The sequence below is a fragment of the Lepisosteus platostomus genome, chromosome 3 (genome assembly GCF_059453375.1).
Source record: "Lepisosteus platostomus isolate fLepPlt1 chromosome 3, fLepPlt1.hap1, whole genome shotgun sequence".
NCBI lineage: Eukaryota > Metazoa > Chordata > Actinopteri > Semionotiformes > Lepisosteidae > Lepisosteus > Lepisosteus platostomus.
In genome coordinates, this window is record NC_142613.1 from 62,545,326 (window position 1) to 62,566,622 (window position 21,297).

The following is a 21,297-nucleotide window of genomic DNA, read 5'->3' on the forward strand; positions in this document are numbered from 1 at the left end:
GAATGGTGCTTCGGTGACCATATCTTTATGCTGAAAGCAGGCTGAGCTGGGAGGTTTCACTCGCTTGGAGCTAAAAGGAAGCCATGAGCTAAGAATATATCTACCTAGTTTTACAAGGTCAAGCCTTCAAGTTTGATTCTCAATATTTCAATATTTAAAATCATACTGACAAGTCTAAAGTTTAAAGACAACATAGTCATGCATATTTGCATGTATTGTCTTTACAGACATAACCTTGTAAAGCCAAGATATCAGAAAAGAAAGTATTATTGGAATAAAAAAATATAAGCTTGAAATTTAAAAAATGTAATAAAATAGGAAAGATTGCAAAAGAGTGGCATACTGATACTAAAGGATTGATACCACTACAGTAGATGGGCACAATGTTGTTAGTAGTTTATTATTCTAAGAATTCTACCTGTACCTTTTTAAAAGATTCCACAGAGCTTCAACTACATGGAAGTTGTTTCCAGACACCCACAATCCTCTGTGTGTTTTTGGTTAGTTCAGCACCACTATTTGTTTTCTGTATTTTGACTTAATTGGTGCTAATCTTAATTTGCACTTGTGTCCCTGCTGACCTTAATGTCCCCCATGTTGACTTGGTCAATGCATTTCAGGATTTTGAATCCCTAATTCAAATCACAATCCCAATGTAATCTTCTGGGTTTTGGTTGAAAAATACTCAGTTTATTTATCCTGTCTAGGAATGTCATTCCCTTCAGGCCAGGAAGTGTAGTTGCTCCCCTTTACACTGACGTTAGAGCAGCAATATCTTACTTTCTTGTAACCTGAAAAAAACAGTTTTAGGGAGAGAAAGCTACAGAACATTTACTACTCAGCTGCAAACAAATGTATTACATGCTTGTGCTGCAAAAACAAAAAGTACTTCCTCTTGACATTCAGACAGCTTGGTAATTCAATATCAAGTAGTTACTGCTGAACTATGTGCAAGGTGTGCAAATGGCAAATATTTTGCTTATAATGTACAGAACTAACTCAGCACAAGAAAATTGTACAGTGATACCACAGATGTTGCACAAATGAACTACTGGAGTAGTATGCTGAAACTGCTTTTCAAGTCTGTATGGAGGACGGTGAGTCAATGGCTCCAAGTATATCTAAGAAATAAGACACCTAGAGACAGCTAAAAGAAATATTGATCTGTATATTATTCAGCTGGTAATTAGAACTGACTAATGGAGCACTTTGAACATTTTGTATTCACAGTTATAGTGGTTTATCTTTCTCAGGGTTTCCATGTTTTTTTACAGCAGAACAGAATACATTTTGGATCCCTTGAAGGTCTTTGGTAATTTCAAGTACATAACAGGGTCTTTCTTGGACGTACAGTATGTTTTCAGTGGTGGAGTGCCAATATGATTTCAAAATTATATCCAAAAATTAGGACAGTTTGAGGGCATCATTAGCGAAAGCTAATAAGGCAGATGAAAACTCTGTTAAATGCTGCAATTATTTGTCAATACAGCTTGCAGGACTGAATACAGCATACTGTACCTCTGACAGATAAATTCTCTCATGTGCTGAAAACCAATGTACACCTCCCTGAATTAAACCAAGCAGAAATGTAAAAGACACACACAATCTTTCTCAGGAGCAGAGTTTGACAGCATGAGTGATCTTGTATAATATTGCCCATTTATGCAAGAGATCTAGCAGCTAAATTAGATACTGAAAGCAGGCTCGTAAGATGAGAGTTCTGTATACGGTTCTATCATTTTAAATCTCTTGCATTATTTCTTTTTGTGTGGAGGTAACTGATGTAAGCAAATGCTTGCAAGATCAGCCTCAGAGTATCCAGGTCTCTGTACCTGTAGTGGCGTGTATCTCGGAGAGCGCGGTTGCTGGGTATCCGTTCACACTCACGCTGGTTAAAGGCATATAATTTGTATGGATCTTGGCCGGGCTTCCATCTTCGGGCACTAAGGTAGTGTTTCTCTTCAAACTGGTCCAGGAGGTCATCCCAGTCTGCTTCTGAAAACTGAAACCCAATACAGGCAAGTACTTTATTAGGAGAACCACTTCCACATTTTGAAGCTTTGCTTTTAAAATGTATTTGTTTCAGTTGGAACAAAGATCTACCTTATTAACTAGCAATTAGTCGTATACTGATGTTTTTAAAGTTCTCCCCTAGGAAAAGCTGGCTGGTGCAGTGGCGAAGATGATTAAGTAATTATTTCTGAGAATATGGCAGCCTTTCTTGGCAAAAACTCCTTAATGATCAAACGCGTATAACTGGAAAGGGGCATGTTGTTTTGAATCTGCTATATGAGATATGCTGAACACAATATGTTCTGTTATTTATGCTTTTTGTTTTGTTTTGTTTTTGTTTTTTTATTATATTTTGTTTCTTGTATTACTGTATTTCCTTTGCTTCAATATGGAAATAGGAAAATATTAAAACATTAAAAACAAAGTGTTAGACATATAGTGAAATATACTGTAATCCTACATTAAATAAATGTTTGAAATCAATGATACAAAATGCTAAGTGTAGTTATATTTTTCAATTTAAAACTTACAATAATTTAAAAAGTGCAAACATACTGCAGTGACTAAAACAATCCTCAATGTATGTTTTCTTTATTATGTTGTCTAGTGTAAATCCAGCCAATGCAATATTTAGACCAGAAAAATACATTTGACCCTCTTTTTATAAGAAATCATTAAAGATTAAAAAGATAGGTTAGTGATTATTGAGCAAGAACACATGACTCATTTTCTAGGACAAGTTCAGTGTTGGAGAAATACATAGCAAAGTAATTAAAAGACAATTATGTTTTTACACAAAGCTAATTTACAAAACCCCAAAATACACAAAATAATATTTACAAGTGCCCTGCGATGGACTGGCACCCCATCCAGGGTGTACTCTGCCTTCAGCTCATTGTACAGTCTAAAGCGGTTTGGCAAATGACATTTACAATAATACATTACATTCAATGTCCTCATTAGTTCACTAACACTCTGAAACAGACATTATTAGGATTAGTTATTAGGGTAAATTACACTGCTTTCATAAATAATCCTCCACAGGTGAGCCTGACCTCAAACTAGTGGTAAGAGGCAATCTTTACTCCCTAACAAAAATGAAAATAACCATCCTGCACATCCATACTATGCCGAACACACAACCATGTATTGTACATGATACACAATGCATACCTATTATTCCAAGGGAAGTACTTCCAAGGGGATTTCCTGTAACAGCTGTGTGACACATTCTTTTGATGATTTGATCCTGGTGCAGTACAGACTGAACATGAAATTACTTTGTATAATTAATTATTTCCCTACAATATGTCAGCTTACCAGATTTTTGCAAGAACAGAAAAAAAGTTGAAAGCACAACTACCAAATTATGTAATTTTAGCACCTGTTCTACATGAAGAGAAAAAAGAATTGTTGGGCTGAAAACAATCAACCAAGAAAACATTCATTTTAATTAAGAATACAGTACATGAGCTTTATGAAATTTGGGAAGTGTGTTCATATGTTCAGGTCTCTCTCCACCTATATAAAAATATTATTAAATCGTGTCCAAACAGACATACTGTACAGTAACCGGACATTGAAGATAAGCTAGTCTTCTCAATTGCAAAATGTAAATAAAGTAATGCTAAATTAAACAAATTACTTTTATACTCTGATAGAGCAGCAAATTCATCAGAAACAGTTAGCAAGTAATAAAGTGTTTAAAAGACATTGTCTATATATAAAATAGGGGAAAATTTCTATTACCTGTATACTTTAGAATTGCAGTAAAAATTATTAGACAGCATGATAAACAACAAAGACACCGGCAAATAACAGAGGTCAGAATGGAAATCCCAATGGCAGCATGTATAATTTCAAGCAGAAAAGACATAACTGATTAAATGTCAAGTTAATTTCAGGAGGGAGTTCCAATAATGGAAAAATTACCCTTTGCTACTGTATATCCCGAATCACATTCTCAGACAGAGACATACAATAGGATCTCCTAGTAAACCTCCCTGTACAGTATCTCTTCAGGTAAAGGACTACATAAATATAGAGATCAGAGAAATGTCATGCACTTTCCCTTGCTAATGTAAAATGTATGAACTGTTTAATTTAAAATGCAAAATATGATGAATGAAGTTTATTTATATGGGATCTGGAAATGCATTTAAATCATTGCTGCAGAGTCTCTAAGCTAGAAAATGTCTGGAATGACTACCACTAAAGTAATAATTCTGTCTATATCTAAGTATAAGATACCTGATACAATATCAAAGCAATACATTTATTTTCTAATAAAGATCATTTGCAATGCAGCAGTAGAAAGTGAGTTGTTGAGCATGTTATGGGAAAGGCAACATGGTTTCTAATTCAATAAATTTACTAAGACAGCATTAATGCAGCTGTGAGGCAAATATTATGTTTCATAATGTCTTTAACTACCTCCTATAAAATGCAGACATCCATCCGTGGTAAAATATGAAGACTCTCTTCCAACTTAGCTTGAAACAGCATCTGAAACATTTCATTTTATAATAGTGCAATAATAAAATGCCAACTGGAGGCATGTGAAAGTGTGTCATTTCGTGTAAATCTGCATTGGATCTGGTGATCTAATACAACACATACTGTACAGTATCTCTGCTTTTTGAATCACAGAGAAAGAATTGGGAAAAAAAAATGTACAGAAATTGACATCTTATCTTGTAGGTACTGTACATCGGTAGACTCTCAACATAGCTCCATAGGTAAAATATGGTCAGTTGTAGTAGAGAACAATTTATATTTATGAAAAAGTACACTGTTTGACTGAAAGTATCATTTCACTTCATATTCAGTACAGTAAACTGTAGCAACCATACCCTATATTAAACATACAGTTTCTCAATATTTAGACTCTTCTCCTGCACGTATTCCATAACAAAATAGAAGCATTAATCAAGGGTATCAAAGACCAATTCCAATGTGAAAGGGAAATAAGGTCTCTGTTTCACAAGTTAAGCTTTCTGTTGCAGCAAAGTAGCCAGTTCAGGAGATTCTTTCAGTTCTTTAGTAGCAGAAGAAGATGGAAAAGAGTCTGTGTCCCTGACGTCTTGGAAGAAAATAAACAATGGGGATAACAAAATAACACACAAAATCATCATAATATGGTATGCTTTGAGATATATTTTGAAACTGTACAGGTAAAACTTTATTATTGCTTACATTACTGACTCGCACACCCCTACAGTACATCTTAGCTAATACCCCCTTACTTTGAAGCTAGAAATGTGATAATATCCAGGTGTTACCCACTGTATCTAGATTCTTAAAGACACTTCATAACAATATGAAAACTGCTTCTCTGCCTCTTCAATGTCATTAAACAGTATCTCTGTTTATATAATCTATAAATCAGGTCTGTTACTGTATGTAGCTTGTGGAACAGCAGAGCTGCGTGTGCACTTAGTTGCAGAGGTACTGGGTTTAGATCTCAATGCAGCACTCAGACCAGAAGATTTCATTACAAATGCTGTTTGAACAGGGACCTTTCCACCACCCACACTGAGAGATACTCATAGCTGGTTTCTGATTGAAGGCCACTGCAAAAAGCAGATCCATGCTAATTTCAAGACTGCCAGACTGGGATATGCAGCTCATGAGCAAACTTTATTTGACCAGCAAAGAATGCAATATGTGTATGCAGCTTAAAGCACAGAACTACTTCTCTGAACGATGAGTCAGATATTTAAGTGTACTGTGTGTGCTGTGGTGATACTGTGCTTGCTGGGTTCAGATAGCAGTGCAGTTCTCACACAACCAGGTGTGTCTCATTGCACTGGGTCAGGTTGAAAACTATCCACTCAAAGATAAATGCAATTTAAGTCTTTGGAAAGGAATTGGACTACTTAACATTTCCAGATAAAGGCTTTTGTTTGGTAGCAGCATATAGAGGTAGAGCAGAAAGTGTCAGTGTCATATCCTATAAAATACATTTCATCATCAAATAAGACTTCAAAAATGAAATTTTTGAATTTTGACATTTGATTTTTGAATTGAAAATTGTGATATTTGAAGAGGTTGTATTTTTATTATTTAAATTTCCTTTGAGAGCGAAGTTTTACCTCAGAAAAATGTTTTAATGAAAACCAATGCAGTATCTGGTCTAGTGTTTTAATCAGTTAGGTTAGGTGTTCCCAAACCTGGTTACTGTACCTGCTGAATTGCTTGTTCCAGCTGAGCTCTCAATGACATGCTCGAGCCCTTAAGTTACCCAATATTATAGTTAATGTAATTGACTTGTTTTCAGTTCATATTTTTTTCTACTTTTCCTTTTAAATATTAGCTTTTGATGTCAATATAATGATTTAATAATTTCAATAACAAAATAATGCCCTTGACACAGGAGTCTGAAAGGATTAAAAACAATACAACATGATTCTTGTTTCCTTCTTCAGTATAGTTGTACTTTACAGCTAGCTGCTTTCTTGTACCTCAACTCTGATAAGTATTTGAATTTTTACATTATGGCTCTACACTATGAACACCAAAAGAAAGGAAATGACAGGCTTCTATGAGAACCTGTCAAGATGAACACAGTCCCATTTATAACAAAAGGTTGTCAGCTCTTTACTGAGGGCAAACATAGTACATAAATCATCACCTGCTGGTTTAGTTTGATTAAATCTTATTTCCAATGACAAAGATAATTGTCATTGAGATTATAACAAAACCTGCTAATGCATTTTTGGGTTTTATTTTTCCTTTTATTCATAGATTTAAAAATAATCTCCTTCTACTGAGAATGAGGCTACTGATATGTTATTTCAGATATGCCATGAAAAAGGTAAATTTTCAAGATAGGAAATCTACGTTTTGACATCCATAAATAAGATATTCAATATTATAATTACTAGAGTATATTGTTATACTGAACATGTTAGGGCTGTGAAGATTAAAGATCTCTTCAAGCCCATTGTTTCCCATTTCACCTCTGACGGCCATGACCACTCTAATCTCTCCGTCTGTGTTCTCAAAGACGGTTTTCTGAACTCATACATCAGAAAGACTACCGAAACCAAAATTATCCTACAGCTATGATCACACCTTCCCCCTTCTCTTAACGACAGATTCCTTTCCTCTAAATTTTCTCCATTCATTGAAGGTTTCATTTCACACCCCTCTACACCTACTGTATTCTGACTTCACACCTCTTGATTGGCCTCTCTTTCTGTCCCCTGCTCCCGCCTCTCACTCCTCCTCTCTCCCAGCCTTTGTTCTCCCGCTACATTACCTTTGTTACTGCCTTGTCTCTCACACCCGAAGAAGGCTCCAATGTGCCATTTTCAGTTTGCTTTTAAAAAGTGCACTGTTTCAGAGTTTTTTATATGAACTAAGAGGGTGTTCTAAAAAGAAAAGTATATTAAAAAGTATTAAAAGAAGTATAGCAATTAAAAGCCCTGTGTCGTGCTTACTGGGTGCCACCAGTAAATCCACATTCTGAGCTCTCAGTAAATCTGGTTCATAGTGCCCTCTCCAAAGTATAGGGACAGCAAAGTTAAAACTTTTATTTTTGCTCTACAGTATTGGTACATAATTACTGATCATGAGAATAAAAGGACTTAAATCACATACAATATAATATGTTTTATATTTTTACTTAATTATCAGTTAAGCATGAACTTCTGAAGACACAGCCCTGGAAAATACCAAATTGAACAGCTGTCAATTAATAGGATAATTATTACAAGTAAAAAAAAAACAATAAGCTTGTGCAATTGTGACTGAGCTATGCTAAAACCCTTCATAGAGATAAGAAGTAAAACTGTCTAAAACATTGCCAGATTGGCCAGTGTTATGGCCTTAGAGCAGCAGAGTGATTTAGCATTTACAAGGACAATGTACCCTGCGTCTGTTTCCAGGAGGAGATCATTTACAAGCAACAAAGCTATCTCAGTGTCTCATCAGAACCATACCCCAGCTGATAGCCCTAATAATTTATTCCTAAAACATGTCAGAATTTGCCAATTTAGACAATTATCTTAGCTATAAAGGTAAGGTTGGATAATTTCCTACACATCTGGAGACAGACTGCGTCTTCAGAAGAGATCATACAGTAGCTCATCCACTTCTAAATGTAAAGGAATCAGGTCTGTTCAAAAGGAGGCACTTACTGTCCGTTAGAATCCAAGAAACCAAGTTGGTCAGGTGTTGAAAATGTACATAGTGGAGTGAAGTTTAGAAATTAGTTTCACAACATTTGCTGATGCTCCTAAACTGCTTGTTGAAGAGGGCTAGAGAGACATCTATTTATTGTGGACAGTCCTAAGGAAGATGATACAGATGGTAACAACCATACACAAATTGCCTTGATTTTATCAGAAAATAAGTTTTCGAACTCATGGCAACGGACTGTGGGACTTGTGTTTGAAAATAATTGGTTTAGGATTTATCAGGTCTATTATTTTTCTTCTGTTATCAGAGTGGAAGAGGGTACGGTGAGCTTTCTTCATGTTCTCCCTGTATTGTTTCTGATGGAATTTCCAAATGTTTCTCCTTCAGTGCTCTGAATTGCAGCCTCTGACCTATGACATTCAAGCCATTGGTAAACGTAACTGAAGAGTAGTCTTTATTAAGTTGTGAACGAACACATACTGCTAGAGGTTTCTGTGTTCATGATTGTATTGATATTGCTGCTGTAAGGATTAATACCATCTACCTGCAGCCAAAGATGGAACACTGACTACTCTCATTAATTCAGCAGAATTAAGTACTGTAAATGTCAAGAACACAATGTCCTTGTTGCTCCTGAGCAACATTGGGTTTGCAAAGCATGTTTCCAAAGTATTTATGGAAAGGCTAAATAAAAGGATTATTTAATTTGCAACCATAAGTCCTACATTTTTTACTAAATCAATAATATAACATTTTTCATGAGATGAAGCTCGAAAGAACTTCACCATTTTTAGGTGAATCCAACAAAGCCTGAGTAGCTGTCCACATGAATTTTAAAATCCTCACACACCAGAAGCCTGGAAAGTTTGGATACAAGAATGCACCATACTCAGACACTACCCCAAAGAAAAGAGTATTCAGCCTGGGTGGCCTCTACATCAGACCAGCTGTGAGTTAGAACTTGCAACAGTAAATACAAAATGGAATAATCAGCCCCAATTTTCAATTCATGACAAGCAAGTCTTGAGTGAATGAGTGTGGTCACCTTGCTTTCCTACACCAGGTTTTCACCAGTCAAAATCCAAAGCAGCACATAATTTGGAAGAGAAGATGCCATCCTGTCTTGTCAAACATGTTGTATCTAAGTTGAACTCTGCTATCAATTCAGTAAATTATTGTGATTAGGCATACTGTAGATCTATTGTTGAAAAGAGCCGTCTTAATCCCAGTAATTGTTTGTTCAGTTCCGGAGTACAATGTATTTTATGTGCTCTAGGCAAAAGATGCATATTTAAATCTATCCCAGGCTGCACTCCTGTACCCAGGAGTGTACAAAAGGCACCCAGGTCGTTGTGATCATCACAGGATACTCTGCTGCCTACATACTGTTAGGATGTCAAGAGGTAAGAAACACAAGACCCTTGATTATCTCTAGACCCAGGGAGAAGCACTGGAAAAACTTTAAACAGCAGAAATTCTACAATTCCTAAAAGATTAAAATATTATACAGCCATAACAAATGCCCTCTGCTCTTCTACCTTTCATTTGACTTTTAGTAATTTTGTTTAGTATCACACTGCAGATATTCGTCGTGGTTTTCAGTTATTTCTCTTCCATTAAATACTGACTTTAGGCAGTGTTATAAGGTTTATTACATTGTCTTTAACTAATAGGCTTCAGAGTTTTATGATTAATTCATAATTCATGTTGATGCTGTACTTAGACAGATATAGTGTAGTTTCCATTTTTGTATTACATTTTATGCATGAGACATCTAGGTCAGGGAAACTACATTCTATACTCTGCTACTTTCTATTGGAAGGCTGTTAATTCCCTGGATATAGAAACTCATACTTTTCTCTAGACTTCATGATTGATACAGAAATTAACATCGTAAAGGACCAAATAAATTAGGTTTTCATCCTGTTTCCACAGAAATGTCTCCAAACATCTTTACCACTCATAGAAAATATACAGTATAGTGTAGATTAGACAATGTTGTCAGAATTCAAGCAATAAAAAGACCAAGAGAAGACACCAGTAATGTATATTTAATATTGCAATGTTGCCCAAATCTGTTTTTTTAAATGGCCTTGGTGGAGGAAAGTCACAACTAGGCAGAAATGCAGAATTCTTGCAAGATTGTAATAGGCAAAGTAAACGTAAAAGTTTTGTTTTGGGCCAAAGATTGTGTCTGTAAAAACACTTGCTGTTTCAAACTTGTGAAAGGGAAAAGGAGAACCTCATTAGGAAGGAATTAAAAACCCGAATCCTTTAGGCTTTTATACAGTATGTAGAGAATTTAACTGTGAGCAATCTTCTTTCCAAAGGCTGTCAGACTGCAGAAGATGTCATGCCCCACTGATTTACAAGAGGCAAAACATGATCCTTATAGCCTGTAATAGAGCTGGGTAATTGCAGATGTCTGTTTCTTAAGATAGAATGCTTAGCATGATAATAGTTACAGTGCAGCGAGCCCCTGTATAACTTATGCTAGATGTCTGGGGGCTGTACATATAATAGTAAATTCTGTTCAGTGTTTTCATTGCCATAGTGCTCATTAGCTATAGTTTTTTTATTTTTTATGGAGAAGAAATCAGTTTAAGGACAGAGATTTCAATGATGAATAAATATGTTTTTTTTTCCTTTATAAACATTCAAGAAAAGCACTTAGAACCAATTAAAGAATGACTAAAGGATGGTATGCTTTCGAATGAAAAATGTGTAGTATTAATAATGCATAGTAAGCATTAAAAATCTAGTAATTAATCTTGCTTCCATATAGGCAGTTGAAGATAATGCCAATAGAAAGGGTGATAAAAGTGAACTGTTAATGAAATAATGCTGAACAGGAAAGTGAGCGAATATGTTTGACTACTCCAGTTGCTCAGAAGCCTTTGCTAAGGAGATGAAACAGAACAAAAAGGATGAAGCAAAAGTTTTCAAGCAGTGGAAATGACATTAAATATTATATAATGTCATACAATGACATTATGTGTTGATGTTAATTTTATTTTTTGGGAAAAAAGTTATCTTTTTTATTGCAGTACAGTTCCTTCTAAAGGACTTCCAGTGGATCATCAGAGATCAGGTAGGTAATGTATGCTGAGGAACTTGGTATTTTTTTAGGAATTTGGGACTATCTTCCTCAATCTCTCCTCATCAATAGTACGAGTTTCACAAACTGTTACAACACTGGGTTAAATTTTGAAATTGGGCTGTAAGTTAACAGGTGCAGCCTTCATTTGCTAAAACTCCTATGCTTTTGTCATGTAAGGTTTCCTTTCCTCTGCCAATGTGTGCACCACTTATGAAACTCTACATTGATATCACTGCCTATTCTTATGTTGGCCGTGACGCAAAGTAGCTCATTCTAATTGGTTCCCCAGAAATAAGTCAATAAATGAATTATACACAAACGTTTTCATTTACTTCCAAAATTATAAATAATTCCATGAATAATGAAAATAACTTTTTTAGGGGATATTTGAATATCCTTTAAATGGTGGAACTTTACAATGCTAAGGCAGTAGAAAATGGAAATGAGTACAGAAGTCAAAGTAAAGTGCTATAATCTGATCTTCAGAATGGGGCTGGGGAAAACGGACCCTCATTTGCAGAGAAACACCACCACTCCAAACTTACCTTTCAAGTGAACCATTAGAGAATGATACAATTTTCCTTTCACAGTGGCTACAGCAAAAAAGACACTCTTCTTTGCAAAATCATTACTCTGTCTATGTTTGAAAAATAGTGAATCTGGGGGCTAATCCACAGGAGAGCAGGACTGCGTTTGCAGAATAATACAGTGAAGGTAAGTCTAATTAGATCTGAGGCTCTGCTGCAAGGAGCTTATATCTAAAAGTGACAATTAAACCAGCAAATTTAACTGCAGCAGCTGTTATTGCTTAGTTTGCTCCTGTCTCAGGCAGACTTTTGCTTTGTAATGGGACAGATACAGTATCACTGGGAAACCAGTAATTGGATATCTACTTATGTATGTGTCTGTGCATGTGCTTTTTCTAGAATGTTACAAAAGCATGCCACTATCATATTTTTAGGTTTGAAAGACAAAATGCTCCCTGAAATACAATCTTACAGTATCCATTCCCTTTTGCATGTACCCTGTAGATGCTTACTATGCTCCACAGAGAATATTTAAATCTGCTATTGCAGTCATGGATAATATAGTGAAGTGCGAATTAAACTGGATGTCTAAGTGACATATATTATTACATTTACTGAAGACAGCGATGTTGGAAATCCAAAGCCATAAGTCATTTTAACTGCACCGCTTTATTTGTTAATTCTTGCATTTTAGCTTCTATAACTCACTATGGCAGTGTTGAACGTCTACCCCTGGCTGTCTGAAGTGTTGAGTTGATCAGACGATTCAACTAAGGCAATTGCTTCTCAACTGCCGTCACAAAATTCCATGCCCCGCCACACACACAGCAAATTGCCTTCCAGGTCCTGTAATGAAGTGAGAAAGAGCAAACGTAGTGCCAAACCCACATAATACCACGGCTAAAATAAAAACGACAGCAACCCCATGAGCTTTGGAAAACACATGGCACTCAGAACTACCCTCTGGGCAGAAAACAAAGAAAATACTAAAAGCGAAACATTTCTCCAAAGTAACAGTTCTGAATCTCTGTTAATACTGAATGCGATGACTTTAATACAGAAATGTTTTTTTCAAATGCATTTCACTTTGAGCAGAAGGAATGTATAAGAACATGAAGTAACAGTAATGTGCATTACAATTATGAGCCGTGCAGTAAAGAAGAATTAAATATATATTGTAGCAGTCTCCTCTTCCCCTGAATGGTGTCAGGGAGGAAGAGCCCTTCTGTATAGCCTGGCTGTCCTCTGAATGTTTTCCATGTCCCCCCGCCCATGGTGGCAGGCTGGAAGAAGGAGAGGAGGATTCCCCAGTGGGATTGGCTGCCCTGGCCGGAGTCCCTGGCCTTAAATAACCCGGAGGAGCTGTGCTCTCTCTTTTACCCTGGTATTGCTGGCAGTGAGATTGCAGTGCCTGCTTGCCTGTTGACATCCAGCCTGATTTGTTTGCTGTAAAGACATAATATAGGATCTCTTCCACATAAAAGCACAATAATAAACACCACCATATTTTTAAAAGCAATCTTATTTTGCTTCCTTATTCTCCTTAAGTTTTAATTTTCTGCTAGGGTTAAAATTTGATGGTTGTAAGAAGAGAACATGTTCTACAATGATGTACATTATTATTATATTTTCATTTTACTCAAAGGTATAGTCTTTTGCATCCTTTAGTTCCTGATGGGCCATCCTTGTCCAAAGCGATTCATATTGTTAATTTAGAGAATATAGCCTCTTGTATGGTGTACAAGTACAAGTGCTTTAACTAAACAAACATAGAAAGCGTCAGGCCTTGAAACATTTTAGTATCCGCTTGTGGAATGTCAAAGGTCAAAGTGTCATCACATGATAAGAATGACTTTGGTATTCATGCCAAAGTCCCCATATAGTGGGAGAACAGATTACCTAAACATCACACACAGCAATGTCTGTCCAAAGCAGTAAAGAAAAGCGTTGTCAAATAAATCCTTAGGACCACAAATTTGTTTTTACTGTAAAAAACAAAATTTTATTTAGATGGCACTTTTATTCAAAGTTACATATTGTACATTTATATTCATTTATACGAGTGGGTACAGTATGTTACTGAAGGGCTCAGAGTGAAATATGTGTTCAAGTGTCAGAGTGGTGTATCGCATAGACTTAGAACCCACAACTCTATTTCTAGGCTAAACTTAAGCTGTTATAACTACTCCATACCACTGCTAAGAAACAGAGTGGGGGAAGAAGTATGTATCTTATTAAATGCTTTCAGGTCCAAAATGAACTAATAAATTTCTTCTTTTCCATCCTGAATGTGTAAGTGATTCAGGAAAGAGCCAAAACAGATAATAAATCCTCTGGCAAGCCAATTAAAGGTCTAGTGCCAGTCAGCCAGGAATAATTTCCATCACAGATTTTCAAATGACACAACCTGGAACAATGGACCACTACAAAAATGCTGCCAGCCATTTTTTTTTTTGCAACAACTCAAAGGAAAAACATCTCCTTCTATGAGATATATGCACAACAGCAGCTATCTGCTTTCCATGTCTTTCAAAGTGTTCCCCTCTTTCATCCAAAGCTGCTTAAACATTTTGATGGTCAAGATTGAGGATTAAAAAGAAAAAGAAATGAAAATGTGTATAATTTCTCAGTACTTTTCTTTTTGTTTCAAATACACTATACTGTGTAGGAATCCACAAAGAGAGTTTAGTTTCTTCTCAGAACTGCTGTGGGGTTCAAAGCTCAGGAGCAGTTATAAAAAGGTCATCATAAGGAAAATGAGCCATTCATTAAAGCTTCCGCAACTGATGTGACTCAGAATGAACACCAGCCACCTTTATGTCATTTAAGACTCTTTTCTATCAAAACAGGTACTCCTCCATATTTTACATTTCCATTTTACATCCCTCCGGTTGATGAAAGTTATCACAGATAGGATGGATTTAATCATAAAAGAAAAAATGTTTCAAGATGAATAAATCACTGCTTCGTTGAAACCATTTGAGAATAAGCTTTTATGCTGTTTTCTAGAGAGTGTGCTATTTATTCTTGTGTGGGTGCAGACAAAATCAGTGTAAATATATAAATACAGGCCAGATTCATTATTACCGTTCCCTGTATAAGACATTGTTTACAGCCCACACAGGCTGGTAACAAACAGTTGTCACCACTTTACCAAATATAGGCTGTTGCAACAACACTGAAGACACTGGGGGTCTTATGAATTTAGTACTACAAAACCAGATTCACTCCATTGTTTTTTATTTTTCAGAAATTTGGTAAAACAATTATGTTTTTAAAATTCGTCATGCATAAAAGACCAGGAAAAACACAGCACCATTTAAAGAATAAAACAGTCCTAAATATATATTTTTTAAATGTATAAAACATATACAGGTATACTGTATACTGTATGTGCCTATTTATGATACAGTATAAAAAGAGAATTTAAATTTCATTTCCATAACTTTTGATTTTTTTACATTTATTTAAACATTTTAATTCAAATTATCCTTCACGAAAGGGACCTACAACACTGGTACTAGACAGTCACATCATCCCCTGGTTTTCATTTCAGTTGATTGATGTAATTGGAATAAATATAGTATTAAATTGGCAAAGTCTATAACGTTGCCCAAAACCTTACTATTTAAAGGTATTTGCTTCAAACTATCTTACAGAAATAGTTCAGGTGGGTAGCTGCGTCAGCATGTGTAGGCTGCAAAGGCATAGGTTAATTCCATGCTGTAAAGAGAGGAAAGAAAACACAAAGTTTTTTCCACAGCCGAAGAAGACTCCACAGCCAAAAATTTGTGTTTTCTTTTCAGCATGGAATAAACCTGTTACTTGTTCCTTTACAGAAAAGGGACTGTCTGGGACCAGGTGAGCAGATTCCTGCTCTATTATAAGCATTTGATAGGGTATATCAGTGTTCTTTAATGTGATGGCGAGGTAAACACTTCAATTTTAGCTGGAGTTAACACATTGCAGTTTACCACTCTCCTCTGTATAGTAAAGTAAATGAACATGTTTCTCTGAAGTGACAAAACATGATAGACATTCTTTTCGCTCTACTAGCATCACATTTGTGCATGGAATTAGCCAGAAATGTTTATTATAGTATGCTTATCATTCATATTAATCTCATGATGTGAGACAGCAGTCTTGTGCTGCCGTCATTAGTCACATCACCAATAAAAAAGAAAAAGCCAGGTCCAGAGGCAACCATGCATTTCCAGGCTAGGCCATACTTCACAGATGAGCCAGTCCTCTATTACTCCTGTCTTTAACCTTTCCAACTCTTTGATAAAGAATAACTGGTTTCATCTGTATATGCAACTTTGTCCCAGTATTCTCCTGGATCAACCTTTGTGTTTCTAAACACATTTTGTATCATTGTAATGGTTAGCTATCTCTGAAACTGGCTCACTTGTCTTTACAGATGATGCAACTAAAGATGACAAGAGCAGAATGAATTCTGAAGTTAACATATCCATTTTGTCTGCTTATTACAGAAGAAAATGCTTCCAGAAGTAATTTTACTCAACACTGATTACAAGCAACTTGTCTCATATGTAGGCAGCATTTTAGGTAAAATGGAATTAATGTAACAGCACATATGAATTCAACAGTGAAACTGTAAAAAATAAGGATTCATAATCTAATTTATCCTGTGTAGGACAAGTTTCTAGTAAGTGTGGAATTCTTACATAGGATTTCAACAATTTATAATTAGATAATTTGATGCTCACATTAATTCTTGCAAGTAATATTAGAAAAGTATGATAGTAAAACTGCAGAGGCAGTGACCATGAAATATACTGTACTGTACTATGTTATAAACTGACAAGCCAGCTAGGCTGCTATCTGCACATCTACTTCTTTTACCTTGAAAATGAAATGTATTCAGTATGCAGATCATGAACTCCCTTCCAATGTGCTTTCACCAAAGATTTACTGTTGCTTGTTACTTATTTTACAGTATGTAGAAATCTTACAGACATGGCTGAAGAACATAGCCTGAAAGTCGCAGTCATGAATCAGACTACATTTATAATTTCATCAGTGAGTTCAAGAAAATCCAATAACAGAAATTTTCATTTTGCAAGTACAGAAACTATTCTGTTCCTAGAACTGAACTATATAACTTCCTTTGAAGTTCAATGAATGACAGAGGATAACAAAAACAATATCTTAAATATTCCAGGAGTGAATATGAAGACGGACGGTTTTTCATAGCAGGTGCAATGTTTAAGAATGTAAAAGAATTAAATACTTAAATACATTAATAAAATTAAATACATAAAGAATTAAAGTATGTTTTAGTTATATTTCACTGCTGAAGGCATAATGGCACATTGGTTAGCACCTCTGCCTTGCAGTGTCCCTGGGATCAGTTCCTGGAGTGCTACTGTACCTTTGTACGGTTAGTATGTTCTCCCTGTGTTTACATGGGTTTCCTCTGGGTGCTCCGGTCTCCACCCACACTTCAAAGACATACTGGCAAACACACTGGTGGGGAAATTGGCCCTGGTGTGAGTGTGTGTATGTCTGTGTCTGTGTGTGGCCTGCAATAGACTGGTTTTCTGTTCAGGGTTTACTCTGCCTTGCCCCTGCTGTGTGCCAAGATAGGCTCTGCCCCCCCGAACCTGAATTGGATAAAGGGTATAGGAAATGGGTGGATGGTTTTACTGCTATCATTATTTCATATCCTTACACCATACAGTATATAGGTCAAAGTGAGTGGTGTCTGCCTGTTATTTTAGAGGGGCATAAATTAAAATATTTCATATTTTTGCGCTCTATCGTTGAGCTTTAAAAAAACCTCCAAGATACTTCAACAATGATTTTTCATATTTGGCCAAGGTTTAATTTCTCTGTCTCTTCAATTTAGTTGTTATCAGCCAGATTATAACAGATACTGTACAAAGACTTCCCTGTTGTGGTGCAAAAATGCATGATAGAAAAAAAACATATACGTCATACTTTCCACTAAGAAAGGAAGGTTCCAGTGGTCTGTAAAATCACGCATTTGTCTCAGTCGGCATCTGAACTTCTTAGAACATATTTGTAGTCTGAATGAGAAAAAGAGTCTGAGCTGTCTGCTGAGGGCAATCTCTATCTACCATCTCTGTCTCTAGTGGAATGTAATCAAATTGAATGTGAGGATTATTTAAACACGTTTCATAGATGAAGTTTAAAATGTGAACATACAGTACTACACATCTAAAAATGTTGACATTTAAGGATCACCCATATGGATATAATATACAACAGAAGACAGATTTAGAAAAGGTAGGATTTGTGTAACTAACAACCAGCAACAATAATGGACACATTTTGATATATTTAGATTATCATAAGATAAAAACTTTATTGATCCTGAAGGGAACTTGAGGACTTCTGATTCAGAAAAGATGAATTCTCAAATTCAAAGTGGTAGGTAGTCTGGGAAATGTTTGTGTTTGGATTAAGAATTGGTTAATGTATAGGAAACACTCAAACTGGAATGATGGAGTTAGTGAAGCACCACAGGGATCTACAATAGGATGGCAGCCCCTCTTATCTGAAGGAATCAGTTAAAATTCAAACTAAGCAAACACCTGGCAGATGAATATTAATGTAGATTAATGCAGAATATTACATATCCATGCATCCATTTTCTGACTACTTTATCCAGTTCAGGGTTGCAACTGAGCTGCAGTCTATCCCAGCAAGTAACGGGCACAAGGAAGGATACACCCAGGACAGGACACCAGTCCATAGCAGGACACACACACAGACATGCACACACTCGCACCAGGGCCAATTGTTCCAGAAGACAATTAACCTTCCTCACTGTGTGAGGAAAACAGAACACCCAGTAGAAACCCATTTGAACACAGAGAGAACATACAAACTCCATAAAGATCACCCCAGTAATTGAACCCAGGGTCCCAGCACTGCGAAGCAGGAATGCTAATCACCGTGTCATCATGCTGCCCGACACTTCAAAAATGCTGGAAAAATGTAGCATTTTTTGGTCAAATACAATAAAAATGCAAAAAAAGGTTATATAGTGGGAAGCATAGATTGTACATCAAGGAATACTATGTTAAAATAGTACAAAGCACTAGTAAGACTTTATTTTGAATACTCGACAGTTTTGGTGACCATGTTACAAAAACTATTGTTGCTCAGGAATCAGTCTTGCAAAGAATAACCAGATACATTCAGGGGCTTAAAGAAATGTCCCACACTGACAGGTTAAATGAGATGACAGAAAGTAAGAACAATTTTCTTTAAGTCTCTAACAGAGAAGACAATGAGGGAACCTGATGCAATATTCATAATCTTCAGACAACAAAGTCGACCCAGTGACCTTTTTCAATACTAGCAGGAAAACACAAACCAGAAGTCACAAGTGAAAAATATGTGGATGTGCATTTAAATCAGAGAACAAGAGGCACTTTACCCAAGTACATGGAACAAGCCACCAAACAATATTGCAGAAGCCAAAGCCCTTGAAAGAAGAAACCGCTGAATGAGTTCCTCCAATCAGTCATCTACTAACTACAAAATGAGTTAGATGGGCCAAAAGCCCACCTTCTTATGTTATCATCTCAAGGTTATCAAACACAAAAGAAAATTCATAATATACTGATTACTAGGGGATGAACAAACTTGATTGAAGTTCTTATAGAAATACAGAACAATTTTATGTTGTATTTACTGAATATGTACAATATTGAAAGTCATGAGGTTACTCACAATAGATTTGATTTATTTTGTATTTACAAAACTGCCAAAGGGGCTCCATCGTATGAATGACCTAGTGTTTTTTGTATTTTTCCTACGTTCTTACACTTAATTTTAACATTTAAATAGCAGGATTTTCAACAGTGAGACCAAGAGTTAAAAAATTTGTTCATTAATAAATGAATATTTAATGCATTCCTGTTTTCAATGTACTGTAAATGGCATTAAGTATGTCTGCATAAATTAGAAGAATGCTACGTATACTAACACACAGATTTCAACATTTCCATTTTCTGATTGATGAAATTAGAAAATCCTAAGGCCAATACTGCTAAAATTAATTTTCGTTTCAGTGCATACACCAAGGTTATTTGTGTCACTTATACTGTCTTTCCTACATTAATTATAAAAATAAAGACATTGACAGTGCTCATTAAGTCTTAAAAACAATGGCAAACATCACACACAGTGTACCAGTGTACCCATGACCTTTCATTCTCTTATGCAACCTACAGTATTTATTTCATAGCATCTTCTTTCAGATTAGCTGAGCTAATTGCTCCAGTTGTCTGGTGTGTGTAACACCTTGCATTGACCTCAGCTTCCTGCTGAACTGCTGAACAAAGGCAAGGAGATTCTCTAGAGAGAAAGACTTGTGATGAAGGCTGTTCACCTGAGCAGCTACAGTATACTTCTAATTATTATTAATGAAGCTAGTGTGTGAGAAGCAAACAATAGCCGAACTGACAAAGAAACATAAAGCAATATCATTTAACACATTTGTTGCTGCCTGTGATCTTATTTTTTCTTTATGTGGTTGGTAAGCATCTCTACTTTGTAACCAATGGTAAATTACATATATTTTCATAATTCATTTTTCCCCATTAAACCTTAACATTTACAAGAAATAAACTCATGGTTTTATCTTTTGGTAATCTGATTATCTTTTACGAGTAATGAAAGGACGTCTAAGGTAACCAAAAACATCAGAAAATAATGTCATTATTTTCGGACAAAAAAGGAATAAAGACAGAAAATAAAACTCAAGTACCACAACTATCAGTCAAGCTTAGTAGAAATACGTGTTTATATTATACCAAGTAATTAAACTTTTCACTTTGTTCTACAGATTGTTTTACACACACCATGCTTTCAAGTGATCAATACTGAGATAATATTATCACAATTATTCTATTACTGTGTATTTACTACAGTTTTATATTCTGTATGGCAATGTAAATACATACATACTGTATAGTACCTTGCAAATGTATTCGGACCCTTGCACATTTTGTTATTTTAAAGCTTGCAGTCATTTGCTTGCAAAAAGAATGACACTTCGAAGTAATAAATAATATTTGTTATAAACATAACCTACTCTGAAGATTCAAAGCAAAAAAAACAAAAAATAAACATAATTCATGAAAAGTTATGACTGAATATGAATTTAAAACATTTACTTTAGCAATCTTAAATTAGTTTACTGCAAAAAAAATACTTTCAAGAGCCACACAATTAGTTGGAGTACCTCAGTGTGTAATAATGGCTCGCATGATTTCATAATACACATATCTCTATAAAGTCAGGTAGCAAAAATTTAACCATGAAGAAAATGGAGCTTTTCATGAAAAAAACTCTGGGTTAAAGTTCTAGAAACGCACAGATCAGGAGAAGTGTCAAAAAACATTTCAAAAGACCCTTAAAAAATGAGTAGGCAATATACATAATTATTTTGTAATTTCACCAGACTGAATACTGGAAGAATGGACTTTTTTTTGCTAGGCACTGTAGCTGTTG

The 21,297-nt window shown here is 35.5% G+C and overlaps 1 protein-coding gene across 2 annotated transcripts in view; it reads right to left on the minus strand.

Annotated features, from left to right (window-relative positions):
- The window catches only part of galnt14 (UDP-N-acetyl-alpha-D-galactosamine:polypeptide N-acetylgalactosaminyltransferase 14 (GalNAc-T14)), a 108,868-nt gene that overhangs the window by 78,385 nt on the left and 9,186 nt on the right, over nt 1-21,297 (minus strand). For both annotated transcript variants that reach the window (XM_088626344.1, XM_088626343.1), the window contains exon 2: nt 1,833-2,002. In XM_088626344.1, coding sequence (XP_088482470.1) covers nt 1,833-2,002 — 170 coding nt within the window. The remainder of the gene's footprint in view (nt 1-1,832; nt 2,003-21,297) is intronic.